Raw genomic sequence first — 14,264 nt, forward strand, 5'->3', positions numbered from 1 at the left:
TGGTACCTTATCATGCTGTTCTTTGAGCTCTTCGAACTGGGTTTTGTAGCGACGGCCTATTTTCTTGACCTGCGTGATAGTTTTGAGTTTCTCCTGGATGTCCAGGGTCTTTGCCTCCAGCTCCTTCTTCAGACTATCCCTTTCAGTAGTGACCTTCCCAAGGCTATCCTGCAGGTTCTGCACCTGGCTCTGAGCTGTAGTGATTGAAGCTTGGCTCCTGTTTGGTAGGTAGAGAATGAAGACAACTCCGTTAAAACAAACGCACGCACATTTTAAAAAGTTATAATCTAATCAAACTGCACACTGACCTGGCCACCTCATTCTTGAGCTTCCCCGTCTCCTCTGTGAGCTGCTGGATGCGTTTGAGATGGGCCTCTCTCTCAGAATTCAGTTTCTTACTTTCCTCCTGATCGGTGTCCTTCTGCTGACTCAGCAGTTGCTGCACAACCAATGAAATGCACAGAGTTAGATACTGAGAACCACAACACCAGTCAAGTTTAGTCATGTTTGACTGAATAAAACTGACCTAACACACAGGTATTTAATAAAATATTCTACATGTTTCATGCAATGTACAAAACTTCATGCATGAGTAGTGAGATCCAGAGACCTGTGTGCGGGCCTTCAAACGCTTGACATCGTCCTCCAGGAGTTTCTTCTCAGCCTGCAACATGCCACTCTTCTCACTCAGCTCAGCATTGGAGTCCAGTAGGGGCTTGATATCTGCTTCCAGCTTACGTATCTACAACATGACATGACAATCAAAATCTGATAAGTCATTTAAGCAAATATACAATATACACAGATATACCAGTAATTACACAATCAACTTCTATATTAAAACCTATAGTTAAGCTAATTCCAATTACCTTGTTTCCTGAAATTACATTATTTTAAAATACCTATAAAAGGCAGATGATGATCACTTTAGCTAATGAATAAGGCAGGAAATGGTCTTAATGTGTGATGTACACAGTGTGATCTTAAGGTCTTGCCTTGGCCTTAGTCTGCTGTAGTTCATGCTCCAGTCTGTTCTTCTCATTCTTCAGCATCTTGTTGGTCTCGGTCAGAGCACTCATACTCTCCATCCGCTTCATCATGTCTTCCTGCTGTGTCAAGGTCTTTGTTGTCACCTGTAGGTCAAGATGTTAACTAATTGCAGCGTATTTTTTTTGTTGTTGTTGTTGTTTTTTTCAAAATTAGATCAAGTTAGGTGAAGTGTTAACTTTCTTTGATGTTAAAGGCTTTCTCTTGAGCCAAATAAATATGCAGCAACAACTAAATAACAAAAAAATAAAGACTGTGGGAAAATAACATTGGCTCAACCAATGGCATGAGTCTCTAATGGGACTATCTGTTTGTCCAACCAATAGCAGATGGAGAGAATGTTTGGGAAAACTGTTTAAAAACACTTTTTAGGACCTGTAGCTTTTCTCTCTCTGCATTTAGGCTGTCCTGTAGTTCCTTCAGCTCTCCCTCTAGGTACTCCATGCGCTGTTTATAGCGCAGGGTCTCCACCTCCGCCACTTCCAACCGGGTCTCAGCAATCTCCTTCTCCCGCCGTACAAACCTGTTGGGAATGAGAGGCCTCATCATTACTATCCCTTTCTTGTATAATGCTTTAAGGCATTTTAACAGCATACCATGGTTCAAAGGGGTCACATTGCCAAGGGGCTTTACCTGAGGATGTCCAGGATCTGCTCATGAGATTTGCCCTCCTCGTTCAGAGAGATGTTCAGACTGCTCTCTTTAGCGGTCTGCTGCTGGGTGGAGGCAGTTATCTTGCTGCTCAGGTTCTCCATCTGCTCATGGAGCATGGTGTTCTGCTTCTGCAGCTCCTCAGCTCTCTTCTGCTCTTTAGAAAGTTCTTCCTGAGGAGAAAAATATAGGAAATATAGGAGCTATTCAACCAAGTTAATAGCTCTACAAAGGATAGTCCACCCAAAAATTAAAATTCTATCATCATTTACACGTCATCCTAAACCTGTGTGACTTACTTTCTTCTGTGTAACACAAAAAAAATATATTTTGAAGAAACTAAATAAACTATTTTGTTGATAACTAAATAGTTTCAGATCCCATTGACTTCTATTGTATGGACAAATAATACAATTGAAGTCAAAGGGAACTGAAACTGTCTGGTTATCAACATTCTTCAAAATATAATCTTTTGTGTTCAGCAGGAAAAATAAATGCATGCAGGTTTGGAAACAACATGAAGGTGAGTAAATTATGACAATTTTCTTTTTTATTTTGACTATCCCTTTAAATAAATGACCAAGAATTCACTTCAGCGGTTTACCAAACACTGCAATGATTATTCATGCATATAAAGTCAAGGCTAAATACAGCCGAAAGCAGCAATTAAGGGGTCAAGCACAAAAATGGCATGATGAGTTATACAAGGCATGTCTGGGAGCATCAGACCAACTGAAGCAATGAGTAATTTAAGACATTTTTAGACGTGTTCAGTCAAAACATCTTTAAAAAAAAAAAAAAAAAAAATACAATCAATCACTAGTAATGTGATTTAAATGCTTACGGACATCAATTTTGACCAAATATGGCATAATTGGTATAATTGTTCTCAGAATGACTCAAGGATTATTATTTTTTTCTTTTTCCATAAATTTTGAACACTAGTTGGCACTGTTCTGAAACTTCAGAGTACCTTCAGGGTATGGTCCGGAATCGGATAACACACACACAGAGGTTTTGTAACGATACGCTAATGTGTTCATAAAATAAAGCATTTTACACCAAAATTCAAAATGACCAACATCTCCAACGTCTCCTCTATCTGTGCGCTAAATTTCATAGCTTTCCCACAAGCAGTTCTATGGGCTGCCATAGACTTGAGAACGGAAGGAGGAAGTAGAATAATAAGAACACTTCTTATCAACGGATACAGTAGGTGCCTATGCACCATGGGTGCTCAGCCCCTAAACATAGTATTTCATTCATAATGGCCTGTGAGACTCTCTAACATAATTTTGCATCAGCTGGTTCGTTTTCATATTCTTCTACCTTTGCAAACCACAAGACCTCACCCTCAGTCTCTTCTCTTGGTGTTCCCAGTTTGTGCGACCCTGATGCAGTTCAGATGCAGCTTTCTGAGCCTTATCCTCTAGCTGCTTCAGGTTCTGCGCTGACAACTGTCCCTGTTTCTTGGCTGTCTGAAGGGCTTCCACATCCGCAGCGTGCAGCATGAGCTCTCGCTCATATTTATTCTGAGCCTCTGCAGCCAGCTTAGCCTTGGGCCAGAAATAAGACACAGGTGAGTAAACATCCAAGAAAATCAGTGGGTAGCTGTGTGAAGAAACAATCCTGACTTGATCCAGGAGTGTCACGCCCACCTGTAGTTTGCTATCCTGTGTGGCTCTCTGCTCCTGGGCCACTGCTGCCGCAGCTCTCTGCAGGGCATCCTGCAGCTCTGTCTGCATGTCCGTCACGCTCCTCTTCAGTTCCTTCACCTGTTGTGCAGCCAAAAGAAGGAATTTCAATCTTCATAAATTTCCTATAGAGAACAGCTACAAAAAATATTGACGTGCCATCCGTGTGCATTCCTTACCCGTTCTTCAACACTCTCTACAGCTTTCATCTTCTCCTCCTGAAGCTCCAGCTTTTCCTTCTCTGCTTCCAGCAGCCGGGCTTCCAGCTGCTGGTTCAACTCCCGTGCAGTTTTCAGCTGGCTGTCAATGGAGGTCCGTACCTGCTCAGCCAACTAGAAGTGAAAAACAGGACAAATTTTAGTACTGTGGCTACTTGGGACAAATCAATTGAACAGGTTTAAGCAGATTATTACCTGCTTCTCTTTGTTTACAGACTCCTCCAAGCTGAGCACCATGGATCTGTACTGTTCTACATTGGTGGTGGTATTCTTCAAACGCTCCTTCAGGTCAGAGTTCTGTTCTTCAGCCTGCTGTAGACGTGCTTGGAGCTCATCTACCTCCTGCTGAGGAACGCCAGGAGCTGAAACTGCACATAACAGAAACAATACTGTCTTTTACAGCACTGGAAATTATATGACACTCACTACTACATTCTCTAATTTCTATGTTTACCTCTGGGTAACGTCCTGACAGGCTGTTTAGGTGCTGTGCCAAGGTTGTCGTTGTTCAGTTGCTGTCTCATGGAGGTGGCCTGCTGTTCAGCAGTTCTTAGCAGCTCTTTAGTTTTCTGATGTAGTGCTGTCTGTGCCTCCAACTGCTTCTTAACCTCCAGCAGCTGAGCCTAGCCAATAGAAATGAGACATATTATTCCAACAAGTCTCTTAGGTGTAGACAGGTCCACTTGTGGGTTTGTAGAGGTTTGATTGTGGAGGTTTAGACAGGTCCAGACAGTGTAGACAGGTCCACTTGTTTGGTTGTAGAGGTTTGACACAAGTCAACTGCAAAAACCAACAAGCTGACTATTGTAAATCCTCCATAATAAAAAGGAAGTCAATTTACAAGCTTACGTCTTGGTTGCGTTCCAGTGCGTGTCTCTGTTCCACCTCCTGTTCCAGTTTCTTCTTTAACTGGATAATCTCCTTCTCCAGACGCTGGATATGGTTATTGTAGCGCTGCTTGGTCTCAGTCTCAGAGCGCTCCGTCATAAGCTGTGATACAATAAGGAAATTAAGAATAAGGCCAAAGAGAAGAGTGCTTAGACAAAGTTGGTTGGGATATGTAAACAAGCTGTACCTGAATGGATTTGAGGTTGGTGAGCAGGAGATTCTGGCCCCGCTGCTCGGTCAGGACAGACTCCTTCTCCTGGGACAGTCTGTTCTCCACCTGCTTCAGAATGTCTCGTTCCTTACGGATATTCTCAACGCGCAACTGGTAGAGAGAAAAGAATAAAATTAAAAAATTAAAAAAATAAAATTGACAAAAGCTGCAAGCAGCGATGAAAGGGCCCCTCGCACATGGGCTCACCACCACCCGTTGGCCTTAGGGAAACAGTGAACAGTGGGTGACACGCATGAAAGCAAGTAAATACAGGAGAATTATGGCAAAGTAATTTCAAAGTGCCACAAGTGATTGTTGGCCTGCTGCCAACAGGTGGCGCTTTGACTGTAACTGAATATTGCCATGTAGATGTTGTTGTGGCAAATTCAATGTTCCTTCAGTTCTGGTCTCAAAGAAAACTCTCAGAGTCGAAGCTCCAGGTCCCAGGAGTTTAATTTTATTGACAAGCAACAAAGTGAGATGCCAGCTCCACATCTGAATTTCTCTACCCAGGGCGGTAAAACGGTCAAAAACGGTCTTTGGTGGTGACAGACATGGTCATCCACACAAACAGTAAAAAGTGCCCTACCCACGTGATCTGCGAGCCCAATACTGACAATAAAGTACCAGTCACTCTTACTGTAATTCGTTCTTGCTCTCTTTGCAAAAAAAAAATCTGTGATTTCATAGCTTTGTAAGAGAAGATGCTTCTTTGCTAGACCTGACAATTATTTTGGTATGTATAACAATAATAATTAATAATCAGTATTAAAAAGTAGCATTAAAAAGTTACATTAACTAATAATACAATAAATTTCTACCATATACAATTGAATGCACCTAGCTAACAACATCTTGCTTTGTTCTGGTTTCACCTCACTCCAGTCTAAACTGATTTTATAGGTAGGCCTAATTTACTACATATTGTCATTTAAATAACCTGAAAATACTGTGGATTATTAAGGCTAATTTTACTAACCACTCTTGCTAAATGGGGTAAGCACACTTATGTTCTCATTTCAGAGTTGTTCGAGTAAATGATTCGTTATAGACCGTGTGGGCAGATCATTTGTTTTAATGATTCATTAAAATAAATCTGTTCAAATTAGTCATTAGGTCGCAAATCAGACATTAGCGGACGTTGACGCGTTGCGTGCGAATCGCGACTGTTATTAGGACATCGCAAAAGATTTGTCAACACAGAAAACACCATCACTGGATAGGATTTTCTTTTTGTTTACTGAAAGTGTGGTTTATGTCAGCTGCATGTGCGGGACGCCTGTCAGAGAAGATGAGGTGACGTTCTTTTGAGCACTATTCACACCCAGCGGTTATTCAGGGAAAACATTCTCCGAATGCGCCCCGTGAAACATGGATTCGGTCTTCCGAACTTTTAGCATCGTGTCAGTTGATTTAATTTATTATGTGCGAGACAGAGAGAGTGCAAAGACAGTGCTTACTTTGAAGACAGAGAGAGTTCGCGCGCACGAGGGAGGATCTCTCTGCTCGTTCTGTCCGTCAGCGCAGCAATCATCTGCATCACTAATAAACAACTCTCAATAACTGATCAAATAAGGCTTTGGCTAAACAAAAACTCATTTTGGCAGCTGCCAAAAAGTTTTCAATGTAGGAAAAACCCTGGACACCCTTAATAATGATCTTATTCATTTCACATCCTCCTGTTGTCTGGTGGAAAACTACCAGCAAAATATGCTTAGTGTGCTTTATAGTAAGCAAACTAATTCTACAATTGTTTTCTTTAAGATAGATAAAATACTTCATCAATGTCTTCAGGCCAGGACTATTATCAAATGTGAAGTTTGGAGCAGATCAGACATTGTATGCCTGAGTTACAACAACTTCCTGTTTTCGTGGCGTTAATCGCATACTTTAGCACTTAGCCAAGTGTTGCATGATTTAACGTGTTTCTAGCATGTTTGGTACTTCATGGCATATTTAAATGTGTTTATGGGAGTGAATTACAGTGCAAAGCATGCCATTTCCTGTTGCCAGCAGGTGGCGCTATGACTAACTGAATATTGGCATGTAGATGTCTTCAGGCCAGGACTCTTATCACACATGTGAAGTTTGGGGCAGATCAGATATTGCATGCCTGAATTTCAACAGCTTCCTGTTTCATGGCGAAACATCAGTCTTTGTCAGGCCGCCACGACCACACACCCTTCAGCAAAAACTCAAGATCGTTGCAATTAAACATCGCTAAGGCCTTAAGATTAGACTGACAACATATGATGTTGATCTGATAAAATCTCTAGGAGGAGTTTGTTAAAGTACAACGCCTGGAAATGGCAAAAACTGAAATTCAAAATATCTCACTTCCTGTTGGGTTTTCAGATTTTGCACCCAGGGACTTTTCTGTAGTTATTGGGCTGTAACATGTGTCTACCGAATTTCATACTTGTACGTGAAACGTAGCGAGAAAGGCCCTTAATTGAAATTTTGTAGGTGGCACTATCGAGCCATTTTGCCACACCTATTTCTGAAACCCATATCAGAAGAAAATTGTCACCACTTCTGACGCGTGTGCAAAGTTTCATGAGATTTTGAGCATGTTTAGGCCCTCAAAAATGCGATTCATTTCAGAGAAGAACTGACTGAGCAATTACAATAGGGTCCTCACACCATCTGTGCTCAGGCCCTAAATATTGAATATTAGTTTGCTGATGGTCTATATAGTATTTAACTTTCTCTCACCTCAGCCATGGTTAGTTTCTCATTGGCCTCCCTCAGATCTTGAGTCATTGTGTGAATGATTTGCTCATGTCTCTGATGAGTGGCACTCATCTTTTGATTCTTCTCCCTCAGGGCTTCAGTCTCTCTTCGAAAGCCATTGACATTCTCCTGAAGCATCTCATACCTGCCATGGACCAATTCAGATTTTAAGAATTCAATCCTTTTCAAATCATGAGATGGAATTTGAATTAAACAAACTATTTAAAAATGTTCTATTTGTCAATTCAGTTTGTATTTTTACACACCACTACAAAAAGTTCACCATATTTTGAGAAAATTAAAGTTAATTTATAAAATAAGGATATTATATTCAAAACAAATTCCTATATGGCATCTTTCCCATAACATTATTAACATCTTAATCAGTAGAAGCTCCTGACCATAAACTTTATATTCTATTCACTGAACACATGCAGAAAACTTTTGGCAGAGGTCTAATGACCTTGCGTTATTCAGCCTGAAGGTGGTGCTCTAATGTTAATTGACAGTCTTCAAGCACGCACGACACACGCATTATCTCATAATTGCCTTAAAGTAGTATTTATTGCCTCTGAATGTTGTTTTAGAATGTTACAAGATGTGGAGGAATTCAGCAGATTGATATCGTCTTGGTCTGCAGCGAGGTTTACGTAATGTAACGTGATAATAAGTGGGGCAATCTCAAATCTGCAGCTGATCTTAATTATAATATTCTGGTAAAAAGGTTTGTATGTTCTGTGTATGAAATGTTGATTGTAAATAAGTAAAGATAAAAGCCACATGCAACAAACTATTTACTTGTAGCTGTGGCTGGACTGCTCATGTTAAAGTGAGGTAAAAACATTAAAATCCAACTTATTCAGATTGCCTGCAAACAGCGATATTTCAGAAAAGTGCTCACCGTTTAAATGCGAACTCCAGCTGAGAGGAAAGTTTAGCCTTTTGTGAAAGCAGATCAGACACTTGACCACGAAGCCTCTCAATCTGTTCGTTCAGAAGCTTGTCGTTTTCTGCCTTCTCCTTTTTATATGTTATGAAGGCATCATTAAGCTATGAGGTGAAACAGTTTAATGGTTAATATTAAATGTCCAAATGAGATTTGAGCTACAGAGTCATTTTATAAGGAACAGTTTACCCAAAAATGAAAATTGTCATAATTTACTCAATTTTATGTCATTCCAAACCTGTAACACTTGAAACACAAAAAGAGCAATCTAGCCGAATGTTTATGGTGCTCTTTTCCATTCAACAAAAGCATACAGGTTTAGAAGAAAATGACAAAAAAAAAAAAAAAAAAAAATTTTTTGAAGGAACTCTATAAAGTAGAAAAGCAAGGCGAGTAAATCTGTCTAACCTGTTTAAGTGCTGCTTTAGCCTGAGTTGCCTGGACAGATTCTGAAGCCGCAGACCTCAGGGGTGTAGATCTGGTGGACATGGGTCCTGGCCTGTTGGGAGTGGTGGACTGAGACCCAGCCTCTGAACCTAAACACAACCACAGGCGAATGAGTTAAGACTTATTTTCAAATTTGGATCAAAAGCTAATAAAAAGCAGAGGCCTTTTGGTCTAAGGGGTAAATTTTCACCTTGCGGTGGAAGCTCAACTCCGGCTGTCTGCAACAGGATACGATACATGTCTCTTTGTCGGATGGCAGAGTCAGCCAGATGCTTCTGATGGTTTTGCTGTTCTTTGATCTGCTCCAGTTCCTTCTGAACTTTCTCCAGACTCTGTTCCAACTCTGTTTGTCTGAAAGAGCAGATACTGATTTTTTTTTTTTACTGATCTTCATAGTGTTACTGAAAAATAGCAGGGCAAATTACATAAAAGTTCTCTTCTGGCAGATCTTCTCTAAGATGAAATGTGTGTATTTATTCCTATGGTCTCTATGTCACTCCCAAGATCACAAGGCCGGTACCTGGCAGTCTTAGCCTGGTTCTGATCCCTCTCTCTCTGCTCCTCCAGGTCTCTGATCTGGGCCAGAAGGTTCTGGTTTTGCTGCTGAAGCTCTTGGACGCTGCGGAAGGCCACCTGCCGTGAGCCCTGGACTTCAGAGCTGCTGCTCACAGCCGAGCTCAAGTCCTCACGCACCACCTGATTACCACGTGCCTCCTCCACCTCCACCAGCAGCACACTTACCTGAATATGAAGAAAAAAAAAAATTGTGGAAATACATGTAGATTTTGTGATCAGAATTACTGTGCTGTCTGAGGCTGAATCTAGGGGTTTCATCTCAATTTTTACTGTAAGAGGCTTACCTGTTCAGACATGTCTGCTAGTTGTCTCTTTGATCTCTGATTATCTCTCTCTAGCCCTAAAGCTCTCTTATTGGCTTCATCTGTCTCCTTCTGCAGCCGATGGACCTCCTGATATAGAGAAAAGAGACAGATTAGCATCTACTGATAGTCGGCAAAAAACATGATGGTCAATCTCAAATATGCGCAAACCTTCATAGCTTGCTCCAGTTTGGCACAGAGGCTAGTCATGGACTTCTGCATGTTCTCATATTCCTCTCTCTGGCGTTTCAGGATGGGAGCTTTGGTCTCCACCTCCAGAACTATCTCATCCAGAACCTTGTTCACACGCTTGCTCTCCAGTTTCTCCAGGTGCAGCTGGTCTTGCGCCTCCACAAAGGCGTTATACAGCTGAGAGCAAATACAGACAAAATACACGATAAACATTACATATCACTAAAATCAATCATGCTAATGCAGGCAACTGATAATTATTTTGTGATAAACATTTTATACCTCCATTAGCTTCATGCCCGGCTTAACAATCTTGGCCACTGCAGCTGCAGTTGGCGAGAGGTTTGTCAGCTCCTCTTCTGTGAGAGCTGGAACACCTTTTGAAGTACATAAATTCAGACTGAAATCTTGCACAATGACATGATTCAACCGAAAATTTGGCACAAACCCATAAAAAGTATAATCCAAGTACACTGAAAAGATTCAGCCTAAAACAAAAACTGACAAACTTTTTTTGTGCTTGCGTGCATTACCTCTCCTTTTAAATTCTGCAAGGCGTGTGTTGGCATTCTCCAGCTCTTTCTCCAGATTCCTGACCTTCTCATGTAGATCAGACTCTGCTTTCTCCCTCACACCCTGCAATTCTGCCAGCTTCTTCTCTGTGCCTTTATTTGCTGTTGATGGAAGATGCATTTAAACTCAGCACAACATTCACAGTGAGGCAAAGAGAGAACATTTGTAAACACTCAAAACAAAACAATGACAATGGATATGGATATGGTCAGAAAAGCATACTACAATACTACTGATATTACTACTATATTTGCAGTATTTACCTACTGTGCATAGGTTTTGTTTTTCATTACCTGGTTGGCCTTCTACATTTCCCAATAAGCACAATATACAATAGTACACACTATGCTATGTATTATATCCTACAATGCAATGTGCTCAACCTTCCTTTTCCATTGTAATGACTGAATCAGAAAATAATATCTTCTACAATTTTAACCATCATAAAAAAAAATTGACATGACAAAAAAAAAAAAAAAAAATAGGTAGGCATTTGCAGAAAATGTGATTTTTTTTGCGTAAAATAACCAATGGAAAGATAAAATAAATATAAAGTAAGAAAGTAAGTTTATTTTATATTAAATTTTAGAATTTTATTTAATTTATTAAACATTTGCGCATTTGGCAGCTGCTTTTACACAAAGTGACTCGCACTGCATTCAAGTTATACATTTTATCAAACATTTATTCAAACCCATGAGCTTAGCGTTGCTAGCGCCATGTTCCAATGTTTGAGCAACAGGAATGAATTAAATATGTATAAGCTAAAAAAAAAAAAATATATATATATATATATATATAAGCTAAATAAATAAATACTAATTTAAGCATTTTAATTTGCAAGAAAACTTAAAAGTCAGCCATTTATTCTGAACACAAGAAATGTTTAGAGGGAAAATCATTACAAGGAACTGTTCAAACCTTCCATCGCCTCCTTCAGCAGTTTGTTGAGCTCTTCAACAGCTCTGTTCAATTCAGCATTCTTGGCTTCAGAATCTGCTGCTGCATCCTGTGAACAAACAAAAGGATTCAGATTTTAATCATACCACACATTAACACCGAACGCTGCACAACCAATATCAACATTTACTAACCTTGTACAATTTACAGAGTCTAAGGTTAGCATTCAGCTCATTGCGGTACTTTTCCTCCATGGAGGCCCGTTGTTCTTTAGCCTAAAAATATAAGTCAAACAACACACCTTAATTAAATTTCTCTCCTATGTCGAGGGGTAGAGCAAACAAGAATAAGAAGTTGATAGTGAACCTCTTTGAGTTTATTCATCAGATCCTCGGTACTCTTCTGCATGTTTTCATTGTTTTTCTTGAGCGTGTTCACTTGGTCCTGAAGTCTGGTCACCTGATTATGACATATACAGTATATGATTGATACAGATAGGTGATTTGATAAGAATACAGCCCAATATATAAATATGAGTCTCAAAAACTCCTCACACCTCTTCCTTCTTGGTCTCTAAAGAGCACCTGAGCTCCAGGATCTCTTTGCCCTTGTCTCTGGATACTGTGTACAGCTCATCTGTCTTACTCTTCAGCTCTGAATTCAGCCATGTGTTCTGGTTCTGGAGAAGCTCCTTTTCTTGTTCCATTCGTTTCTCACGATGCTGACAAGAAAGCAACACAGTAAATCATTTAAATAACCAAATCAAAATATGGAATGGTCAGATGTATTAACTCATCAGAGACCAAATAACAGCTAAATTAGAGTCACTGGTTACCTGAATGGAAACCTCAGATGACTGAAGTTCATCTAGTTTAAGCTGGAGCTCCATCTTGATTGTGCTCGTCTCCGCGAGTTTGTCATTGAGACGTTTGAGATCCTCTGTATATGACCATAAGAGACATGTTAGCAATTACACGTTAAAGGGATAGTTAACCCAAAAATGAAAAGTGATGACAGAATTTATTCACCCTCAAGTTGTTCCAAACCTGTATGAATGTACATGTAAGAAATTCATACAGGTTTGGAACAAATTGAGGGTGAGTACATTTTTATTTTTAGGTAAACTATCCTTTTAAAAATACTGGTACTTTGGTACCAAATACCAACTCAACTGCAGTAGAACACATTATGCGCTATTATATCTCACACTGCAATGTGCTCAGTCTTTTTTTCAGTGTGATGACTGAATCAGAAATATTATCTGCTGAAATCAACAACTTCTTAACAAATTTTTTGACATGACAAAAAAGTGGCTAATTTTGAATAAAATAAATATTTGATAGATTAAATAAATCTAAACACATGTGAGAAACTTGAATTTATTTCTGATTGACAGATTAGTTGAACAACAAAGCAATATTTAATTAAAATTAATAAATCTAAACACTGACATTTCATTTTTATAAAGAACTCTGATCAATAGCATATTAGTTTTTGCTACAGTATTAAATTTGTTACATATAATAGCCAAATTTCTGTACAGTAACAACACTATATACAAATAAAAAAATCCTCTAAGTCCTCATTTAAGTAATGAAAGCAATCCTATATGGTTAATAAAATAAAACTCCAAAGTCAATGACAACCTTGATCACTGATGTAAATAACAGTGCCATACCACTGAGGTTTTCCACTTCTTGAGATCTCTTCTCAAGCATCCGTGAGAGCTCTCGGTTTTCTGCCTCAATTTCATATTTGGCTCTTGGTGGCGTACTCTGAAATGTAAAAAACATTGGGATATTTAAATCACCTTTAAATGCTCAAAATATTAAGGACCGTATGAAGCATGACAGATGAGAAACTCAAATAGTTACCTCTTGCGTTGTTCCCTGCTCTTCCTCTATATCTTTCAACTTCTTAAGCTCCTCGGCTTTAAAAGAAGCAAAAGAAGACTCATGTTATACAGCAGTTTAGTGTCAATACAATTCATATATAAAAACAAAATAAACATAGTACTTACAGAGACGGCTGTTCTCCTCCTTAATACTGTGATACTCTTTACTTTGGGACAAGAACTGCTCCTGACTCTCAGCTAGCTTCTTCTCAAGATTAAAGTACTGTTGCTCTGTTGATTAAAAACAAATATTTGTAACATGTTTCACTGGGACAATTCATACCAACAGCTCTTTGACACTTCATTTACGATTAGGACTGCTAATTTAAATAAAATAAAACAAGATGAGTTAATTAATAATGCTTTATAAATTTACAAGGAAGGCGTTATATGGTTAGCCATTATCTTGTTTATCTCAGCATCAAGGGGACTGCCAATTTCACACATATTGTTTAAGTGGAAAAGACAGCAAAACAGACAAACGTGAGCCAAAAACTTTCTTTGGTCTGCCACTACATCTCAGTATTAACTAGTTAACTATTTATACCAAAAAACTTAAGTAGAGTTAGTCTACTTGCTAACTCAGTTAATTTGTGCAGAAGATACTAGCCTCTCCAGAATAATTTCCCAGACAACTTGTTCTTCATCTGTATAAAAGCGTTTATAATGCCTAAACATGTTGTCTAATCAGCCAGTACACTACTTTATAAGACACACAGCTGTTGAATGACTATCTGGCCCGCCTGCTACCGTTACTCACCACAGTCTGCTTTATACCGCTCGTGCTGTGATTTCAGCGAGTCTATTTCCGTCTGCTGCTCTGACAGAACCTTCTCGAGCTTGTTCTGAATGGCTTTCGGCAGTTTGTTTATCTCACTTCTCTCCAGTGTTTGCTGAAGAAGTGCCGCCATCTCTCCAGCTCAATGCAAGCATTAGCATTAGCTGCCCTTACGTCATATGTGAGCGATATAAACTCAAGCCGCAAAGCAGCA

General features: G+C 39.4%; 1 protein-coding gene across 3 annotated transcripts in view; it reads right to left on the reverse strand.

Moving 5' to 3' along the window:
• The window catches only part of LOC127494949 (nucleoprotein TPR-like), a 25,106-nt gene extending 10,870 nt beyond the window's left edge, over positions 1 to 14,236 (reverse strand). For all 3 annotated transcript variants that reach the window (XM_051861201.1, XM_051861200.1, XM_051861199.1), the window contains exons 1-31: positions 14,033 to 14,236; positions 13,399 to 13,503; positions 13,253 to 13,308; positions 13,057 to 13,153; positions 12,214 to 12,317; positions 11,935 to 12,099; positions 11,745 to 11,837; positions 11,573 to 11,653; positions 11,400 to 11,487; positions 10,439 to 10,579; positions 10,188 to 10,282; positions 9,885 to 10,082; positions 9,696 to 9,803; positions 9,356 to 9,576; positions 9,026 to 9,186; positions 8,797 to 8,924; positions 8,344 to 8,492; positions 7,425 to 7,587; positions 4,686 to 4,820; positions 4,460 to 4,600; positions 4,065 to 4,233; positions 3,806 to 3,978; positions 3,572 to 3,724; positions 3,357 to 3,473; positions 3,051 to 3,254; positions 1,681 to 1,871; positions 1,423 to 1,570; positions 996 to 1,133; positions 611 to 742; positions 309 to 439; positions 7 to 217 (exon numbers count right to left, since the gene is read on the reverse strand). In XM_051861201.1, coding sequence (XP_051717161.1) covers positions 7 to 217; positions 309 to 439; positions 611 to 742; positions 996 to 1,133; positions 1,423 to 1,570; positions 1,681 to 1,871; positions 3,051 to 3,254; positions 3,357 to 3,473; positions 3,572 to 3,724; positions 3,806 to 3,978; positions 4,065 to 4,233; positions 4,460 to 4,600; positions 4,686 to 4,820; positions 7,425 to 7,587; positions 8,344 to 8,492; positions 8,797 to 8,924; positions 9,026 to 9,186; positions 9,356 to 9,576; positions 9,696 to 9,803; positions 9,885 to 10,082; positions 10,188 to 10,282; positions 10,439 to 10,579; positions 11,400 to 11,487; positions 11,573 to 11,653; positions 11,745 to 11,837; positions 11,935 to 12,099; positions 12,214 to 12,317; positions 13,057 to 13,153; positions 13,253 to 13,308; positions 13,399 to 13,503; positions 14,033 to 14,183 — 4,347 coding nt within the window. In that variant the 5' untranslated portion in view covers positions 14,184 to 14,236. The remainder of the gene's footprint in view (positions 1 to 6; positions 218 to 308; positions 440 to 610; positions 743 to 995; positions 1,134 to 1,422; positions 1,571 to 1,680; positions 1,872 to 3,050; positions 3,255 to 3,356; positions 3,474 to 3,571; positions 3,725 to 3,805; positions 3,979 to 4,064; positions 4,234 to 4,459; positions 4,601 to 4,685; positions 4,821 to 7,424; positions 7,588 to 8,343; positions 8,493 to 8,796; positions 8,925 to 9,025; positions 9,187 to 9,355; positions 9,577 to 9,695; positions 9,804 to 9,884; positions 10,083 to 10,187; positions 10,283 to 10,438; positions 10,580 to 11,399; positions 11,488 to 11,572; positions 11,654 to 11,744; positions 11,838 to 11,934; positions 12,100 to 12,213; positions 12,318 to 13,056; positions 13,154 to 13,252; positions 13,309 to 13,398; positions 13,504 to 14,032) is intronic.
• Between the last annotated feature and the right edge of the window lie 28 nt (positions 14,237 to 14,264).

This window comes from Ctenopharyngodon idella, chromosome 15, assembly GCF_019924925.1.
Source record: "Ctenopharyngodon idella isolate HZGC_01 chromosome 15, HZGC01, whole genome shotgun sequence".
Lineage (NCBI taxonomy): Eukaryota > Metazoa > Chordata > Actinopteri > Cypriniformes > Xenocyprididae > Ctenopharyngodon > Ctenopharyngodon idella.